A 17,002-nucleotide genomic window follows, 5' to 3' on the forward strand; every position below is an offset into this window, starting at 1 on the left:
CTCATTGTAAAACATTTCTTCCTCATGTCTAGCCTGACTCTCCCCTCCTTTAGTTTAAAACCATTATCCCATGTCCTGTTGTAACAGGCCCTGCTAAAAAGTCTGAAGAGAGCTGACCTGTTGTGGTTTCTAACCTAAAAGAGGAGTCTGGGGCAGAATTAAGATTCTAGCTTGTAGACCCCTAACCTCTGTATTTCCTTATTAAATTAAAACAAACAAACAAACACCTCCCACCTCCCCAGTCTCCCCAAAAATACTAAACAAAGCAAAACCCCCAAACTCAAGCATGTTATTCACGATGGAATGAAGTTCTTCTCAATTCTGTTTATTGCTTGGGATTGTCTTTTTATTACTGTAAAAAACTTCTCTCTGTCTCCGACACCCAATCCTAGGAAAATCCTTTTTTAGTTTCAAATCTCTGAAAGTGATCTTCAGCACCTTCCAGCCTAGATCTACCAAGAGCCCACTGATCTCTTCCCACATGAAATGCTTTGCAGTCTCCCTCCTGTCCCAGTCAAAAAGTGTCAATTGCAGACTGTCAAAAATCTCATGACTTAAAAATTTTCTGATTAATCTCAAGTTTATTCTTCCAAAAATTCTTCCTTGAGCAAAAATTGGCTTTGAAGAACTACATGTGGAAAAAAGGCTTTTCATGAAGTCAGGAGGGAGGGGTGAAATAACACTTTTAATGGAAACTATTAGAAATACTTAGCTACAGAATCTCTATAACAGACACATATATGTACAGCTACTGAGGCATATACACACTCTTAATCTACATACAGGATGTAAATATTTGTAAATAGGAGTATTAGACTTCGAGAATTTGTAAGAGGAAAGGGTGTGGTTCCAAATGTCAGTGTAGGTGGCAGAAACTCTGTAAAACAGTACAGCTCCCAGGTATATGGTGCAATTTAACTGTGACTGCTCTGTCCTGCTCATATCTTAAAATTTGTTTCTGTTAAAGTTTGGTTAAAATTGCCAGGGAAATATCCTATTCCGTATAAGAATGTATATCATTGGCTGTATAATGCTGGATGGAAAGATGATGGAGGTTGTGTTTTATTGGATAAGTGGAAGTTATGGGAGTGGGCAGTGGGGGGGAAGGGAAGCTGGAGAAGCTGTGCTGCTACCTGTCAAGGTACACTGCAGTTAAAGACAAGACTGGAGAATGACAATGTTGGGATGATGTAGAGCAGTAAGAGATGTCCATCAATAAATAAAGTAGGAAGTTTTCAGCAGTGGTCTGACAGGAAAGTCTACATGGAGTCAGATTTCAGTGCTGGAGCACTGAATTGCAGTGAGTCACACAGAGAGCCTGAGAGCTGCCTTTGTTCCACTTGTGTCTGAACGTTGGAGGAGAAACAGCAGGCTCCAGTTTTATTAACTTCTTATTTTCATAAGCATAAAACTCATGTGCACTGAACTTTTTCCTCACTTGAGGTCTTTCAGCTGACTTTCAAAAAATGCTCTCACGGTAAGGACTCTCACTTCTAAATTTTACTTTTTATTTTTTATTTTTTTAATGTTTTTTGCCCTTGTGCTTCTGTATTACACCCTTTGGTCTCACTCTTTTCAAAAACACCCCCTCACCGCCTCATTGGTTTTTTTTTTTTTTTTTTGGCACACCTGCTCCAGGCATGCCTGGTGGACCTGGGATTTGCTGCTACTGCTCTTTGGCTTGTCAATCTGTGATGGCTCAGCAGCTGAGATTATAGAAGGTAAGACTTCTCCAAATCATGTCTGTAAGTTGAGACTAAGGGTTAACTTTAAGATACACTTTCCTAACACGGAAAGAGACTCTACATTTTGGATCTTAATTTTCTCTGCTGTTTACTGTTCTTCATTTCACATAGGGAAGCTGCTGCAAGTTAAGAGCTTAAATTGCCATTCATTCTGGAAAAGTGAAAACAAATATGCTGGTTTCCCTGCTGCCTGCTCTCTCAATATTTCTTCAGAGTGTAATAATCAACAGAAACTACTTCAACTACTTCAAATAAATGGAGAATATGTAATAGTTTTGGGTGTATCACATCAGAGAAAGGTAACAGAAAGAAATTAGGATAGAAGTATGTGTCACTCTGGAGATGTCAGGAATGTGCCCGTCACGGTCTGGGTGCAAAGATGTGATGCTTGTTGCAGTGCATAGAGATTTCTCCTGGTAAGTGTCTGAGCAAATTATGATTTTCAGATCTATGGAGTTAAATGTTTAGTTTTACCAGCCTCGTCTTTATGGATGTTCAGTGAAAAGTCTTTCTGTAATTGCAGATCATATGTTCTTGCAACAGAGCCAAATCCCTCAGCATCTCTGAAGACATAGCCTCAGATTTAACTTAAGAGAGAGAACATTGATTTAAAGGCTTACATGTAATTTTGAGAAAAGTGAAAACGTTTCATGTATTATTTTTTCATTAAGAGCAATGATACTTATGTCAAAAAGATGTTTTTTACTATCTTAGAAAAATAGTCTGAATTTGTCATGTAAATGACCCCTAGATAACTATGTGATAGGAACATTAGAATTATTGAAGTGAAGCAGATATTGCATGTGAAGACTTTAATGTTACTCAGGCTGTTTTTTTCCTTTTAACTGACACTACCATAGAATAGATGGTGCATTTAAGAGCCAAAGTTCTAGGTAGTTATTTCAGTAGGAGAAAAAGCCACAGATTAGTTATTACTAGCAAATGCTGTAAGTGCAGATGAGAAATATGTAATGCTGTATTACAGATAATTAATTAAGGAAACAAACTGGAACCAGCTATTAGAATGAGGAAAATGTTGATACATGTCTGAATAGTGACAGAAATACAATATATTGTATATACATTGGATAAATCTGTTGCATTAGGTGAAAATGTTTTTCTTGAGCTTATGAATGACAGTGTAGTGATTGAGAACCTCTGGACAGGAGAGAACCAAATTTTGGTTAATAAGCAGAAGCTCATTAAAACTACATGCACAGTGATGAGCAAATATTTATTTGACATACAATTTCTTTTTTTGGTGAATCTATGTCAGTTTCCATTACCCAAATCTTTGGTTCTTTAAATATCCTACCTGTGAAGGTGAGATCAGGAGTCGGAAGCAGGAAATGTACCCTACTGATACCGGACAGTATTTTCTTGTGCAGAATCTTATTACTGCCGGAAGGACTCCTAACCTTATCATGAATGAAGATCAAGTAGGATTATGTAAGTCTCCTTAGATCACTGGAGACTTGGAGATTGTTCTGGGAACGTGTTCCATCATGATTGTCCTAGCCTAATATTCTTCCCTATTCATTTTATTCCCTATTCATTAATAAAAAAATTCCTGTTCTCACATTTGCTAACTTTTTTTACATCTGATTTTTTATGTACCTGACATAATAGGGATCTCACACTTTCTATTCCACAACATTGAACTATATTATAAGCAATATTTCCTGATGTTTGGTTTAAATGTTTTCATCTCCTGAAATCAGGTGTTGAGCACTAGAAATAGCAATAATCTTCCTTTCTTTTTGGTGTTGCAAATACATGAACTATATTAATTACCTCTGTAACTACTGAACAGTGAAGAGGTATATACTTCAAATCTTTTAGTCTAACTATTGCAGAAGTAGCCTCTTTTTCCTTTCTCACAGTTCCTTTTAGTAACAGAGTTCACAGAAATAATTTGTGTATTTAGGATGGAAATGTTTGGAGACGCAGGGAGATGAATTGACCCTCTGGTATTCAGGTCCTTTGCTGCTAAACTTTTTCTTTATCCAGTGTCTGTTTTGTCATTTTCTCCTTTAAGATTACTGCTTTCCAGGATTCTTCGGCTCATCGAGTATTGCTGTGCTGTTTTTCTAATGGCTGACCTCTCCTCTGTCTCTCCATAACACATACTTATACCTCTAAATTCCTTTTTATATAAGAGGAACTGGGAATGAGCAAATGTGGGTTTAGAGGAAAAGTGCAGGTGTCTTCTGCTGTACCATTGTACAGGCTATATATAAAAGGAAAAAATACCTTGATGAGTTCTTGAGTTGCTTAAATAATGTCAAGAAAATTGCTCATGGACTATGTTATTCACTGAGGCATGGGAAAGAAGTAGTTTATTTTTTACAAACCTGCAGAAAAAGCAGTGACCCTCAGAGAGTTTGGAGAAGTAAAATCTGTTATCTTTGCCTTCACCAATCAGACAACCTCTTCAATGAGATCTAGTGAACTTGCTTACTGGTATGTGGTTAGACAGCTATAGCCTTTTCTTCTTGTTTTCCCCATGGGAGCGCCAAATTGCAGAGGGAGGGTGGAGAGAGCAGATTAAAAAAGCCTCAGCAGCCCTCCAGCAAAGGATTTGAGCTCTGCCATGTCTTTGTGAGAGACAGTAGAAAGATTAGTTAGAAAATTTTGATCAGTTTCCTGTCAGGAAGTGTTTTGACCAAGACTTGTTCTTTTTGAGGAAATCGTGTAGTTATGGACAGTTCCTACAGAGGAGGAAACAAACTGTAAGGATGGTGGGAAAGTATAGGGGGAAAATTCAGATGGTAGTCTTTGAAACTGTTTGAGAACTTCTGGGTTGTACTTTAACTTCTTAGTGAACTTGTGTGATGTTGGGACTTTTGTTTCAGTAAAAGTGTTGCTTTCATTTCTAAGTCCTAGAATGCTGACTACTGTTTTCATTGTAAAATGGAACAGACAATAAAACAGAGTATTTAAAAACTTATATTTAAGATCATGAGTTACTAATTCATAGTACCAGCTGAAACCCTTTTTTTGATCAAAATGACCTCTATTAGATTGTCAAAATGAAGTCTGATATCAGTTATGCAGTTTGTAGATGAAGGTATGTGTAGTGACAGAATATAAAGGAAAAGTTGAAATATTTAATTCTGAATTTTAAAATTCTGTTGCATGTTCTGCAAATTGATGGGATTTGGTCATTATTTCACCAAAGAAATACTTGGATCTTGCTTTAGATTGAAACTGAACAAGAATTCTGAAATTTCAGCAGTTTCCGTGAGTTAGAATTCTGAATTTTTACTAACCGTGCTGGAAGATTTTAGTCCCTTTCACTGAAGCTAGCATTGCACATGTGCAAAAAGTTAAGAAATAATATGCCTTGTCTTCACCCAAATACAGTGTCACTTGAACTATGGAACACTTTCACAGTTTCTCTCCTGTGTTCGGGAAAATTGTGCAAATATTGTACCCTATTACACCTGAGTTTGTGTGGGAAGATTAAAGATATGTTGGTGTCTTAATAAATTACTTCATCACTTCTCCTTTCTTCAAATGACAATTAGACATGTATCTATCTGTACATAAAAGTGTAGTCTGTCTTATTCTATCTGGTATTGCCATCTGATGCATGTACTTGGCCTTTAATTACACCTGATCATGTATCTTGATTTACATTGATTACCCTGGCTGCTTTGCATCTTCAACCACAAACTAAGTTAGTGAATAGAAGGCACTCAGAACACATGCTGGTACCCAGATTGTGGACAGAACTAAAGTTATAAAATCTGAATGCTAACTCTGCTGAAGTTTGAATCATAGAGTCTTCCATATGACTTGCTCTAGCCTCTTGCAGAAGTCATATTTATTCTTCCAGGCTATCTAGGCAGTTATCAGTGTTTTTCAGTTCTTGGCATTCAAATTAGTGCACATCTTAACAAAAACCAAAGTTTAAATGTATGTGGTTCTGCAGTTTGTATTATATTTATGTGCTCTAAGAGAAGCTTTACAAATTTCTCATTGACATCTGGGTTTTATTATTAGCCAAGCTGAACAGCGCTTTCTTGCCCTAAGTAACATGCTCAGCAATAGTTTACATAAAGTAAATATTTGTCTCTTGCCTTGGCTCTCTGTACACAGAATGGCTGTCATTAGGCTGTTGACATAAACTTTGCACTCATGACCTGCTGAGTTTAATGGAGGAATCCTGAATTATTGACTTTCATTGGCTGTTGATCAACTGGTGTGATTCATACAAGCAGCTAGCCTGCACTCCACAATGAACCAACATAATGAATGTAAAGAAATATGTATATACATTTAAAAACTTTTTTCCATCAAGTAATTACTGTATGTGCTTTGAGTGTTAAATATTTACAATCACACTGACTTAAGTGGTGATAGGAATGGCTCAGTCTATTCTTTCATAAGACAGAACACACAGTAATGCTAGTCTGTACGGATTTCAGTATTTCATAAAGATAATTTCAATGGCACTATATTCTCTTGTACTAGACTGAGCATTTGGACACCATCAAACTGCACTTGAGTCTAAACTGAACAAGTCACTGTGTTCCTTTCAGAGGTGTCTTCAGGCTGTTACCAGCTGTTGTGAATGTTTTTAATGTGAAGCTGGGCCTGATTTCATAGTTGATAAAATGCCTTTTCATGCAAAACGTAGTTAATTTACTATAGAAAATCAGCTGGGTTCAGTTGGGGTCACCTGTATGAGTAGCTGAACAGAATGATAACACCAGTAGAACAAACCTGATTTAGTTAATTTGTTCCATTTTGTCACTATTCTAAATGGATTAGCTTTCTGTGTAACACTCTCCAGATGCTAATTCTCTTGGACAATAAACTACATGTTTGCTAGGCTACTCTACCAGGCAACAGATGTTTGTTTGTTCTGGTTTTTGTTGTTGGTGGTGGATTTTGGTGGGGTTTTTTTGGTTTTTTGGTTTTTTTGGAGGGGGGGTTGGTTGTGGGTTTTTTTGTTGGTGTTTTTTTTTTGGGCATTTCGAGGCCTCAGAAAAGGAAACTGGATGGGGTGGATATAGCGTTATAATATAATAGCTGTCTTCATTTCCTCTCTGAAGGCATCCTGGACACATTGGAAGCCCGCAGTAAGCAGTTGTTTCCATGACCTGAATAGAACCTGGAATCTCAGTTGTGCTTGCATTTGCCACAAAATTATGTTTGAAGGACCTGCTCTGCTGAGAAAGGCCATGCTGAAATATTTTCCTTCTATGTTGTTCTGGCTCAGCTGTAGACAATGCAACACAGGGAATTTCTTGAAAGACGTCTTAGTGATCTCCTGAGTGTTTAATTGCATATACATCTGTTGGGGCACTGCCATGCCCAATCACAGATTTCTCACGGCCTTGTGCTACAGCTCTGTTACTCAATTTGTGTCTTATGTAGCAGCTGTTGTGTAAAAACTGCTGGTTGCAGGTACTTCTGGTAGTACCTGCTAACAAGCATCAATTTAATATTTCAACTGTGATTCATTTCTTATATGTTAAAGACCACGCCTGACCCTGATAATCTAGTGTTAGGTACTGAACTACTGTCCTTGCTACAGAATGGAATGGATAACTGGACAGAACAAAAAATACTGCTTTAAGTGGCTAGGAGCAGTTAGCAGAACACAGTGGTTTGTGTTGTACACATAAGAATGGCCTTGGCTTGTTTGATTCAAGCAGATGATTTCAGCTGCAAGCTGCCATTTCAAGAAACAGGCAGCAGAAGGGAAGATTTGATTGCACTATTTATGTTTGGGATATTCAAAGGGTTCCAAAGAACTTATCTCTTATTTCTTATTCTAACATGTTACTTTCCAAATCAAACACTTGTTTTGGAGGCTGGCTGAGTGATTTGGCTTTGGCTGTGATTTCTTTGCATTTCCTTTGGTGTGTGAGCTGTGGATTTGTTCAGTATTTTTCCCATAGTGTCCACTCACATTTGATCAAATTCATGCAGTAACTTTGCCAATTTACATCATGTGCCTTGGCTAAAAAGACAGCAAATTGTGCAGTTTGGTGAAATCTGATTGCTTTTGTTTCAGATGTCATTAATGTTATCAATTTAAGAGAAGATGTCTATTTACCACCACTATTTCTAAGTCACCAAACAATCTTTTGCCTTTTAGTCAACCCACACAATTGCAGCAGGTTTATAAACCAAGAATGTTAGCCAGTAATTTGGACTATGGTAAATTATATCCATGTAATCTTCCCATCTCTGGTAGCTCCTGTTCCCAAACATGGGAAGTCACAGACATTGCAGATAGTGGAGCACAGGTAGAATTCTCCCAAAGAATGAGAAAATGGGCAAACCTTGATTTTAATGTACTTGTGTATGAGGAGTGTGAAACAACAGATGTATTATTCAGGATGCCTTCTGGTGAGACAGCCTTGGAAAAAGCAACAGACAGGGCTGAATGTGCCCTGCCAAAGCATTGCAGTATTTTAAATGAATACCTGTCTTACAGCCCGATCTGAGAAAGAAGATCTTGGTCTGAACCAAGTTTTTCTGAGGGGTTCTGAGAAGAATCAGGGGTTTCTGGAGGCATTCAAGCATGTTTTTTTCCAAACATTCAATTGACTGAGTCCTGAAGCTGGTAATAGTGATTCAGTGATGAGATTTTAATTTGAACTGCACCATCATTCATGGTCTTTTGCTTCATCTTCAGTATAGAAGACAGAATATTAACAAGAATGAGCTTTAGCCAGTTCATTCTATGCTTGGGATTCTCCAGTGTTTTATGACCCCAGGTCTACCTCCACTATTGCCACTGAATTAACTTTTTGCTGTGATTAATTCCTTCCATAGTAACTTATAACTGCACTAATTTCCAGTCCTATTTGTGGCATATCTTCTTCTGAACTGTGAAATCACAGTTCCATACACAGTCAGGATGTCTGACTCTGCTTCTTTGAAAAGCTAAACATAGCTTTTGACTTTTTTTGTTCTTTTTGGTGGTCAATGACTAAGAGGGCATTATGTTGTATGGTCATTGCTCATTGCATTCTATATCCAGTTCCCTTCTTACAAGTGATATGCATCACCTAAACCAAGGAAACAGAACCTACTAAGAAATAATTTTAATTTTTTTCTGCCTGCTAAAGAGTAAGTTTATGACTCTTGAGAGAAAAGTATATTACTCCAAGACATGCTACAAATTTTCCTATAAGCACTAGCTATGCTGTGTGGATATTCTGAACAGCCTGTAACTGGGGTTTACTGCAAAAGAGTTTCAGAACATAAACCAGTGTGGCATCCAAACTCTGATTAATCTCTGGTGATGTTTCATATGACTAAAGTCAACAGTAAAAGGAAGCATGCAAAAGACGGAAACAGGCTCAGGTGGCATGACAGAAATATAGAGACACTGTCTGAGAGTACAGTAATGAGGTCAGGAAAGCCAAAGCCCATGTAGAATTAAATCTAGCAAGGGATGTGAAAAGCAACAAGAAGGGATTCTACAGCTGTACCAACAGCAAAAAGAAGACTAGAGAAAATGTAGACCTTCTGCTGAATGGGGCAAGGAACCTAGTGACATGGGCATGGGAAGTCGAGGTACTCAATGCCTTCTTCGCCTTGCTTCTTCTGGTAGGATTCTACTGGTAGGATTTCCTTTCATGAAACTGAGCCCCTGAGCCCACTGGGAAAGTCTGGAGCAATGAAGATTTACCCTCCATTGAGGAGGACTCAGTGATGGAACACTAAAATCAGTTGGACATACGCAAGTCCACAGGAACTGACGTGAAGGCTCATTAGGCTGGCTGATGTAATTAAGATAGGACTCTTGGTTTTCTTTGGAAGATCCTGGTGATCAGGAGAGGTTCCTGAGGACAGGAAGGAAGCCAATATCAAGAAGGGCAAGGAGAAGGATCTGGGGAACTGCGGGCTGATCAGCTCACCTCAGTCCCTGGGAAGGTGTGGGAGCACATAATCGTGGAAGCCATTTCCAGACCTTGTAAGAACAAAGTGATAAAGAGCAGTCAGCACATATTTGTGAACGGGAAAATCATGCCTGAGAACCTCATAGCCTTCTGTAATGGAATGACAAGCTCAGTGGGTGAGAGAAAGACAGTTGATATCTGTGGTCTTGACTTGTGCAAGACTTTCAATGCTGTCTCCTGTAACACCCACATTGATAAACTCATAAAGTATGGACTAGATTAGTGTACAGTGAGGTGGATTGACAACTGTCTGAACTACATGTTTTTGAAGGGGTGTAATCAGTGGTATGAAGTCCAGCTGGATGTCAGTTACTACTAGTGTACTTGGTAGTGCACACTGAGACCAACATTAGTATACATCTTCGTTAACAACATGGTTGATGTGATAGACTGCACCCTCAGCAAGTTTGCAGATGACAGAAAACTAGGAGGAGTAGCTGATACATGGGATGGTTCTGCTGCCATTCAGAGATACCATGATAGGCTGGAAAAAAGTATTGACAGAAATCTTCTGATGTTCAGCAAAGGAAAATACCAAGTCCTGCACCTAGCAAGGATTAACCTGGTACAAGCTGGGGTAGGAATGGCTGGAAAGTAGCCTTGCTGAAAAGGACTTGGAGGTTTTTGCAGACAAGTTGATCATGAGCTAGCACTGTACCCTGTGGCAAAGAAGGCCTAGAGCACTCTGGGCTGTGTTTGGAAAAGCACAGGCAGCAGGATGAAGGAAGTGATACTTCCCTTCCTCTCAGTGGTGAGGCCACATCTAGAGTACTTGTGTCCAGCTCTGACTTCCTAGTTTAGGAGACACGTGGAGATACTGGACAAGTCCAGTAAAAGGCAACTGAAATAATTAAAGGATTGGAGTGTCTGCCTTAAGAGTAGCAGTCTGCTGAATCTGTGTCCTGGTTTTGTTAAAAACAAGTTTCTCTTTTAGTGAATTTCCCTGTCAGCTAAAGTCTTCTTACTAACTGCAGTTTTCCTGAAAGTTAGAGACGTGTTTTGGTAGACATAGCAATGGAATGCAAGGTAATTGATAATGATGCATCTCGTGAGATGTGCAGGCAGGAGGTGAACTGAAAGCTGACCAGCTAAAGTATTCCATCCCATTCACGTGTTACTTCATATAAAAGTGGGGGATCATGAGGATCTCGTCCCTTTTCCTTATGGCTGACATTGGGAGAGGACCTTGTGAGTTGTCCTTGCGAGCCAGTTCCGGTTGGCTGCAGAGTCCAGTCCAGGACTTCGGGTGCCGGCCCTACATCTGCCGGAGCAGTTGCTGGGACTTTCAAGATTGGTTTTGTATATTTTGTATTATTTTCTCTATTTTTATTGGTAGCATTAGTAAAACATTTTTAATTTTTCCAACTCTCTTCTCTCTGTCCTTCTTTCCCTCCCAATCGCCTGTCCTTAGTGGGAAGCGGGGAGAGGGAGGGGCGAACAGGGGAGAGGGAGGGGCAAGTGGGTTAACAATACACCTGCCACGGTTTTATTGTCACCCCACAATCAAACCACAACAATCTGCTCCAGTTTATCAATGTTTTTCTTTTATTGGAGTCCCAAAACCAGATGCAGTATTCTACATGTGGTCTAATGAGTGTCAAATAAAGGAGAATACTTTTTTCCCTCCTGCTATTGGTGGTACTCCTGTCATTACAGCCAACACTACTGTTGGCAATCTTTGCTGCCTGGGCATGCTGCTGGCTCGTGTTGAGTGTGCTGCCTACCAGGACCCCTACGTCCTTTTCTCCAGAGCTGTTGCTCAGCTTGCAGTCTTGCAAACACGTCTTCCTTGACTGGCACAGGATTTTACATTTGTACTTGGTGAATTTTACAAGATTCCTGTTGTCCTAGTTCTTCAGCCTCCAGGTGTTTGTCTCTCTGTTTCTTTCTGTCACATAGAAAACTTCTGGCTCAGTACTGTTATGCTTCATTAGAAGGTACATCTTCAAGATACAAATGACTGTTTTGGACAACCAAAGCAAATGTACTGGTAGCTTAAGTATAGGGATGCAATGTGAATATGGTGGTCTACAAAGCAAAGTATGTAGTGGTGAAGAAAATGAAGGGAAAATTATTCAAAATCTATGGTTTTCTAGGATTTCTCTCATATTTGGAATTCCTAACATCAAAGTTAGGAATCACACACAATAACCCTCCTTGCCAGTCCATTGGCTGCATCACAGTGTGAGGTGTGAGGGAACAGTGTCTCTCCACAGTATGGGGTTTTATTTCTGCCATCCCACTTCAGTTAACTGCATATAACTTAATACACTGCATCACTTCTGTGAATACGACGCTTTTTTATTCTCAGAGGGCCGAGTTGTTAGTTTTTCTTATTCTCCAGGTTTTCACAAGCTGTTCCAGTTCCATCTGTTTCAAAACTTTGCCAAACCAACATAGCTCTTGACTCGGTAGGAGGAAGACTCATCTACAATGAATGCTCCACAGTAGACTACTGCCATTAAGTGTGTGTATATATGAATCTAACCCTTTCCTACCATTTGCTCTAAAAAAACAAGCAAGTATTTAATCCTTTTTAGACTGGCTGTGAATGTGGTTTAACACACATGGTTTGATTTTTTTCCTTTCTCTCTTTAGTTTTCTTTCAGATGCAATTACAGGCAAGGTATATGCCACATGCAAGTTTTCCCAGCTGAAAAAAACTGGCTTTTGATCAAAATAACCAACCAGTTATTGAGTGAAATGGTATTAATATAAAAACACTTATCTGAAAGAGTTCTGACTTTTTAATTAGAGTTCTATAATGTATGACATGACATATTAGTGTATAACTGCATTTGTTTCTAACAAACAATACCTGACTGAAGTAAAAAAACTGTTAAGGTGGCCTTATATATAATCAAGGCCTTGATTCTACAGTATGTTTCTTACTGTGTGCTGGGTTTATTTGTTGTTTGTTTGGTTGGCTGGTTTGTCTCATTTGTTGGGTGTTTTTGCTGTTTTCTCTTGTTATCCTGATGCACTTACAGTGAAACGTATCTATCATGAGATGTGAATCTGACAAATAAGTACCACATGGTAATTTCCTGGCCCAGAGGTATGACAAATTAGGGGGTGGTGTTCAGTATAAATCTGAAAATACTTAAAAATTTAAAGGATGCATTCTCAGTGGAAAAATAAATATGTCACTAGTGACCTGAAGTAATGTAGTTCTTTTTTACACTTCTCTTACAGAATTTCAGAAGATATAACATAATTGTGGTGGCTCTGTAACTGCTTTGCCCACATCAGCTTTGAATTGTCCAACAAGGAGGTTTTAATAATTTCTCTTCAATTATTACCCTTCAGAAAACTAAATTTTTCTATTTTGATCAAAGTCGCTTTTTATTTCTGGGGAAAAAAAAATACATAACTGGTGTGAAAAGACTGCTGCTCCAACTAGAAGTTAATGCAGACACTCCTGAGCATTTACAGTATGAATGCTAAATGAATTCTTACTTAGCACCTCTACAGGATACTGACGTTACTTGTACCCTAAGTATCCTATTTCAAGATATGTTTCCATACACATTGCAGAATTCCCGTAGTGTTCAGAAGAAGTTAGTGTCTCATTTAGCTTCTATACAGCCAGCAGAACAAAACTTTGCTAGTAAATGCACGATTTGATACAAATCCCTGAGGCAGCTATGGGGAAAGCTAGATTATCTGCATTAGTACTGTCTTACCATCTATTCTGTGTATAATTGCAATACTGCAGTCATACATTAAAGTATTTGGAAAATATTAACTGAGCAATTCCTTACATTATCCCTGTGTTTATTAGGTATGAACAGAAATTATTTTCCCCCTTTCTGAATACTTAAGTTTGCTGTGTTTACCCTTCTTTATAGATAAATATTTAAATGCAGATCAGGGCAGCACAAAAAATGCAGACTGAAATCCATGATGGAAAAGTCAAATAAAACAGTCTATTATAGTGACACCATCATCCAAGTGGTTGGTAGGTAGGTATTTCCTTACTGAGGAAGCTGGGATGACGGTGTGCCTCAACTTTTGGCCCTTCCATTTTTGATTCAAACTATGTAGAAGGAGCAGAATTTGCATCCAGAAAACAGAAGAGGTGGGGAGGCACTCAGCACTTTTATCCACATTCTCATGCATCTGCACAAGGATCAGGGAGAATCTCGTGACTGCCTCCCTGGGGAGCCTGTTCCAGTGCTCCACCACCCTCTGGGTGAAGAACCTTTTCCGAATGTCTAGTCTAAGCCCCCGGCACATCTGCCTACCATTCCCTCAGGTTCTGTCACTGGTTACTAAAGTGAAGAGATTGGCACCTACCATTCCTCCTCTCCTTGTGAGGAAGCTGTAGACTGCTTCAGAAGGACTTAATAACCTTCTCACTTGTTGTCTGTTAAGTATTGTTTCATCATGGACTAGATTTTTGCTCAGCAGCATGATGCTGAGTAATCCTGATACGTCTAAAATATCCTCCTCTCTTCATTCTAGTAGAGAATTGTAGAGACCAGTACCCTATGAATAGAGAAATGAAGCAATCTCTTTTCAACAGAATGAACCTCAAATTACAACTTAATTTGAAATTAAAATCCAGTATAGGGATCATGGGACCATGAAGAACTACAGCATATCCAGTAAGCATTTGACACATGCATCAACAACCACGGAAGTCCATGAAAGACTTTCCAGTGACTTAAATAGGCTTTGAATTATGTAGGTGCTGGAGCCGAATTCCTAACCATTCCATGCAAATTCCATGAAATAATGATTTTAGCTGTTTGGGACAGAGGCTGAATGTACCTTTGTATTAATACAAACAAACTTGTTACTACAGTGACTATGATGATATTAGATCCTGATTTACTGTCCTTCTACCACTGCACAAGTTAAACTCTCAACATAAAAAATGAAGTCTCTGATTTCAAGAAGTATTTCTCAAAAAAAAATCGGATCCTGAGAATTGAAAAATGTCTAAAGGCAGAAAGTGAAAAACTGTCTGCCAAAATTATTAATGATATCACTAGAGTGATATATACAATACGTTAGATCAATTGCTTTTCTTGATGTTCTGTTTACATACATGTTGATTTTTGCAATACAGAAGATGATGGAGGAGAATTTCCTCTCTGTCTACCCTCAAGACATAATTTGGTACCTGGAGTTAATTATTTTAAAAAGCTATCTTACTCAGACAGGGATGAGGAGCAGAATGAAGCCTAAATAATCCAACAGGAAATGGTTAGCGACCTGCTACAACACTTGGACACCCACAAGTCTATGGGGCCAGATGGGATACATGCAAGGGTCCTGAGGGAGCTGGCGGAGGTGATCACCAAGCCACTTTCCATTAACTGTCAGCAATCCTGGCTAACTGGAGAGGACCCAGCTGACTGGAAGTTGGCAAACGTGATGCCCATCTACAAGAAGGGCGAGAAGGAGGATCTGGGGAACTACAGTTATTAGTCTAACCTCGGTGCTGGGGAACGTCATGGAGCGGGTGATCTTGAGTAACATCACATGGCACATACAAGAAAAACATGTGATCAGGCCCAGTCAACATGGGTTAATGAAAGGTAGGTCCTGTTTGACCAACCTGATCTCCTTCTATGACAAGGTGACCCATTAGTAGGTGAGGGAAAGGCTGTGGATGTTGTGTACTTAGACTTCAGTAAGGCCTTTGACACCACAGCATTCTCCTGGAGAAATTGGCAGCTCATGGCCTGGATGGGTGTACTCTGTGATGGATAAAGAACTGGCGGGATGGCCGGGCCCAAAGAGTTGTGATGAACGGAGCCAAATCCAGTTGGCAGCCAGTCATGAGTGGTGTTCCCCAGGGTTCATTCTGTTTAATCTCTTTATCAATGATCTGGACAAGTGGATTGAGTACACCTTTAGTAAGTTTGCAGATGACACCAAGCTGGGCGGGAGTGTTGATCTACCGAAGGGTAGGAAGGCCATAAGCAGGGATCTGGACTGGCTGGATCAATGGGCTGAGGCCAATTGTATGAGGTTTAACAAGGGCAAGTCCTTGGTCCTTCACTTGGGTCACAACAACCCCAGGTAGCGCTACAGGCTCGGGGAAGAGTGGCTGGAAAGCTGCCTGGTAGAAAAGGATCTGGGGCTGTTGATCGACAGCCAGCTGAATATGAGCCAGCAGTGTGCCCAGGTGGCCCAAAAGGCCAACAGCATCCTGGCTTGTATCAGGAATAGTGTGGCCAGCAGGACTAGAGAAGGGATTGTGCCACTGTACTCGGTGCTGGTGAGGCCCCACCTTGAATACTGTGTTCAGTTTTGCGCGCCTCACTACAAGAAAGATATTGAGTTGCTGGAAAGAGTTCAGAGAAGGGCAATTAAGCTGGTGAGGGGCCTGGAGCACAAGTCTGATGAGGAGCGGTTGAAGGAACAGGGGCTGTTTAACCTGGAGAAACGGAGGCTGCGGGGAGACCTTGTTGCTGTCTACAACTACCTGAAAGGAGGTTGTAGCATGGAGGTTGTTGGTCTCTTCTCCCAAGTTGCAAGTGATAGGACGAGAGGAATGGCTTCAAGTTGTGTCAGGGGAGGTTTAGATTGGATATTAGGAAAACGTTCTTCATGGAAGGGATTGTCGGGCATTGGAATGGGCTGCCCAAGGAAGTGACGGAGTCACCATCCATGGAGGTGTTTAAAAGGCATTTAGACAAGGTTCTTAGGGACATGGTTTAGTGCTAGAGTCAGGTTACATTATGGTTGGACTCGATGATCCTGAGGGTTTCTTCCAATTGAAATTATTCTCTGATTCTATTCTGTACCTCAAATGTACAAAAAATAGTTCAGACACAGAGGACTCTGTCCTACATGGGCCATACTCCTAAAATACCAGTTTTAGTGACTTTGTGAGCTAAGCTGTGATTTATTGTTCTGATTCCATGTTATTCCTGCTATATACATGTGCATAAGTCACAGAAAGTAGAAAGCACTCTAATTTAGGATAATCACTGAACATTATGAAAGGTTCCCACCCTGCAATATTTATGTGCATTTAAAACTTAAAGCGGGCAATAAGTCCTTCCTAGAACTGAGGCTTATTCAGCTGCTAAAAGTTAATTGTATACATAAGTGGTTGTAGGATTGTGGCTTGAATAAACAAAGAAGAGTATGTGGGAAGATAAAGAAAACAAACACATATTTCTTCCCTGAGTTACCACAAATTCATAAAATGCAATCAAACCTAGCACCAGTGTACGCTCATTGTCTATACTACTGTCTTGTAATTTTAACTGAGAAACAAATAAATGTGCACAGACGAAACTGGAAATCAATCACTAGTGGAAAAAGACTTGTGCCTGTCTCAGTTGTGATATAAATCATTAA

The 17,002-nt window shown here is 39.6% G+C and overlaps 1 protein-coding gene across 4 annotated transcripts in view; it reads left to right on the forward strand.

The window, feature by feature from the left end:
• Positions 1–1,329: 1,329 nt before the first annotated feature.
• Positions 1,330–17,002, forward strand: part of COL15A1 (collagen type XV alpha 1 chain) — a 136,655-nt gene continuing 120,982 nt past the window's right edge. For all 4 annotated transcript variants that reach the window (XM_065630300.1, XM_065630303.1, XM_065630302.1 and 1 more), the window contains exons 1-2: positions 1,330–1,477; positions 1,639–1,721. In XM_065630300.1, coding sequence (XP_065486372.1) covers positions 1,467–1,477; positions 1,639–1,721 — 94 coding nt within the window. In that variant the 5' untranslated portion in view covers positions 1,330–1,466. The remainder of the gene's footprint in view (positions 1,478–1,638; positions 1,722–17,002) is intronic.

This window comes from Caloenas nicobarica, chromosome 2, assembly GCF_036013445.1.
Source record: "Caloenas nicobarica isolate bCalNic1 chromosome 2, bCalNic1.hap1, whole genome shotgun sequence".
Lineage (NCBI taxonomy): Eukaryota > Metazoa > Chordata > Aves > Columbiformes > Columbidae > Caloenas > Caloenas nicobarica.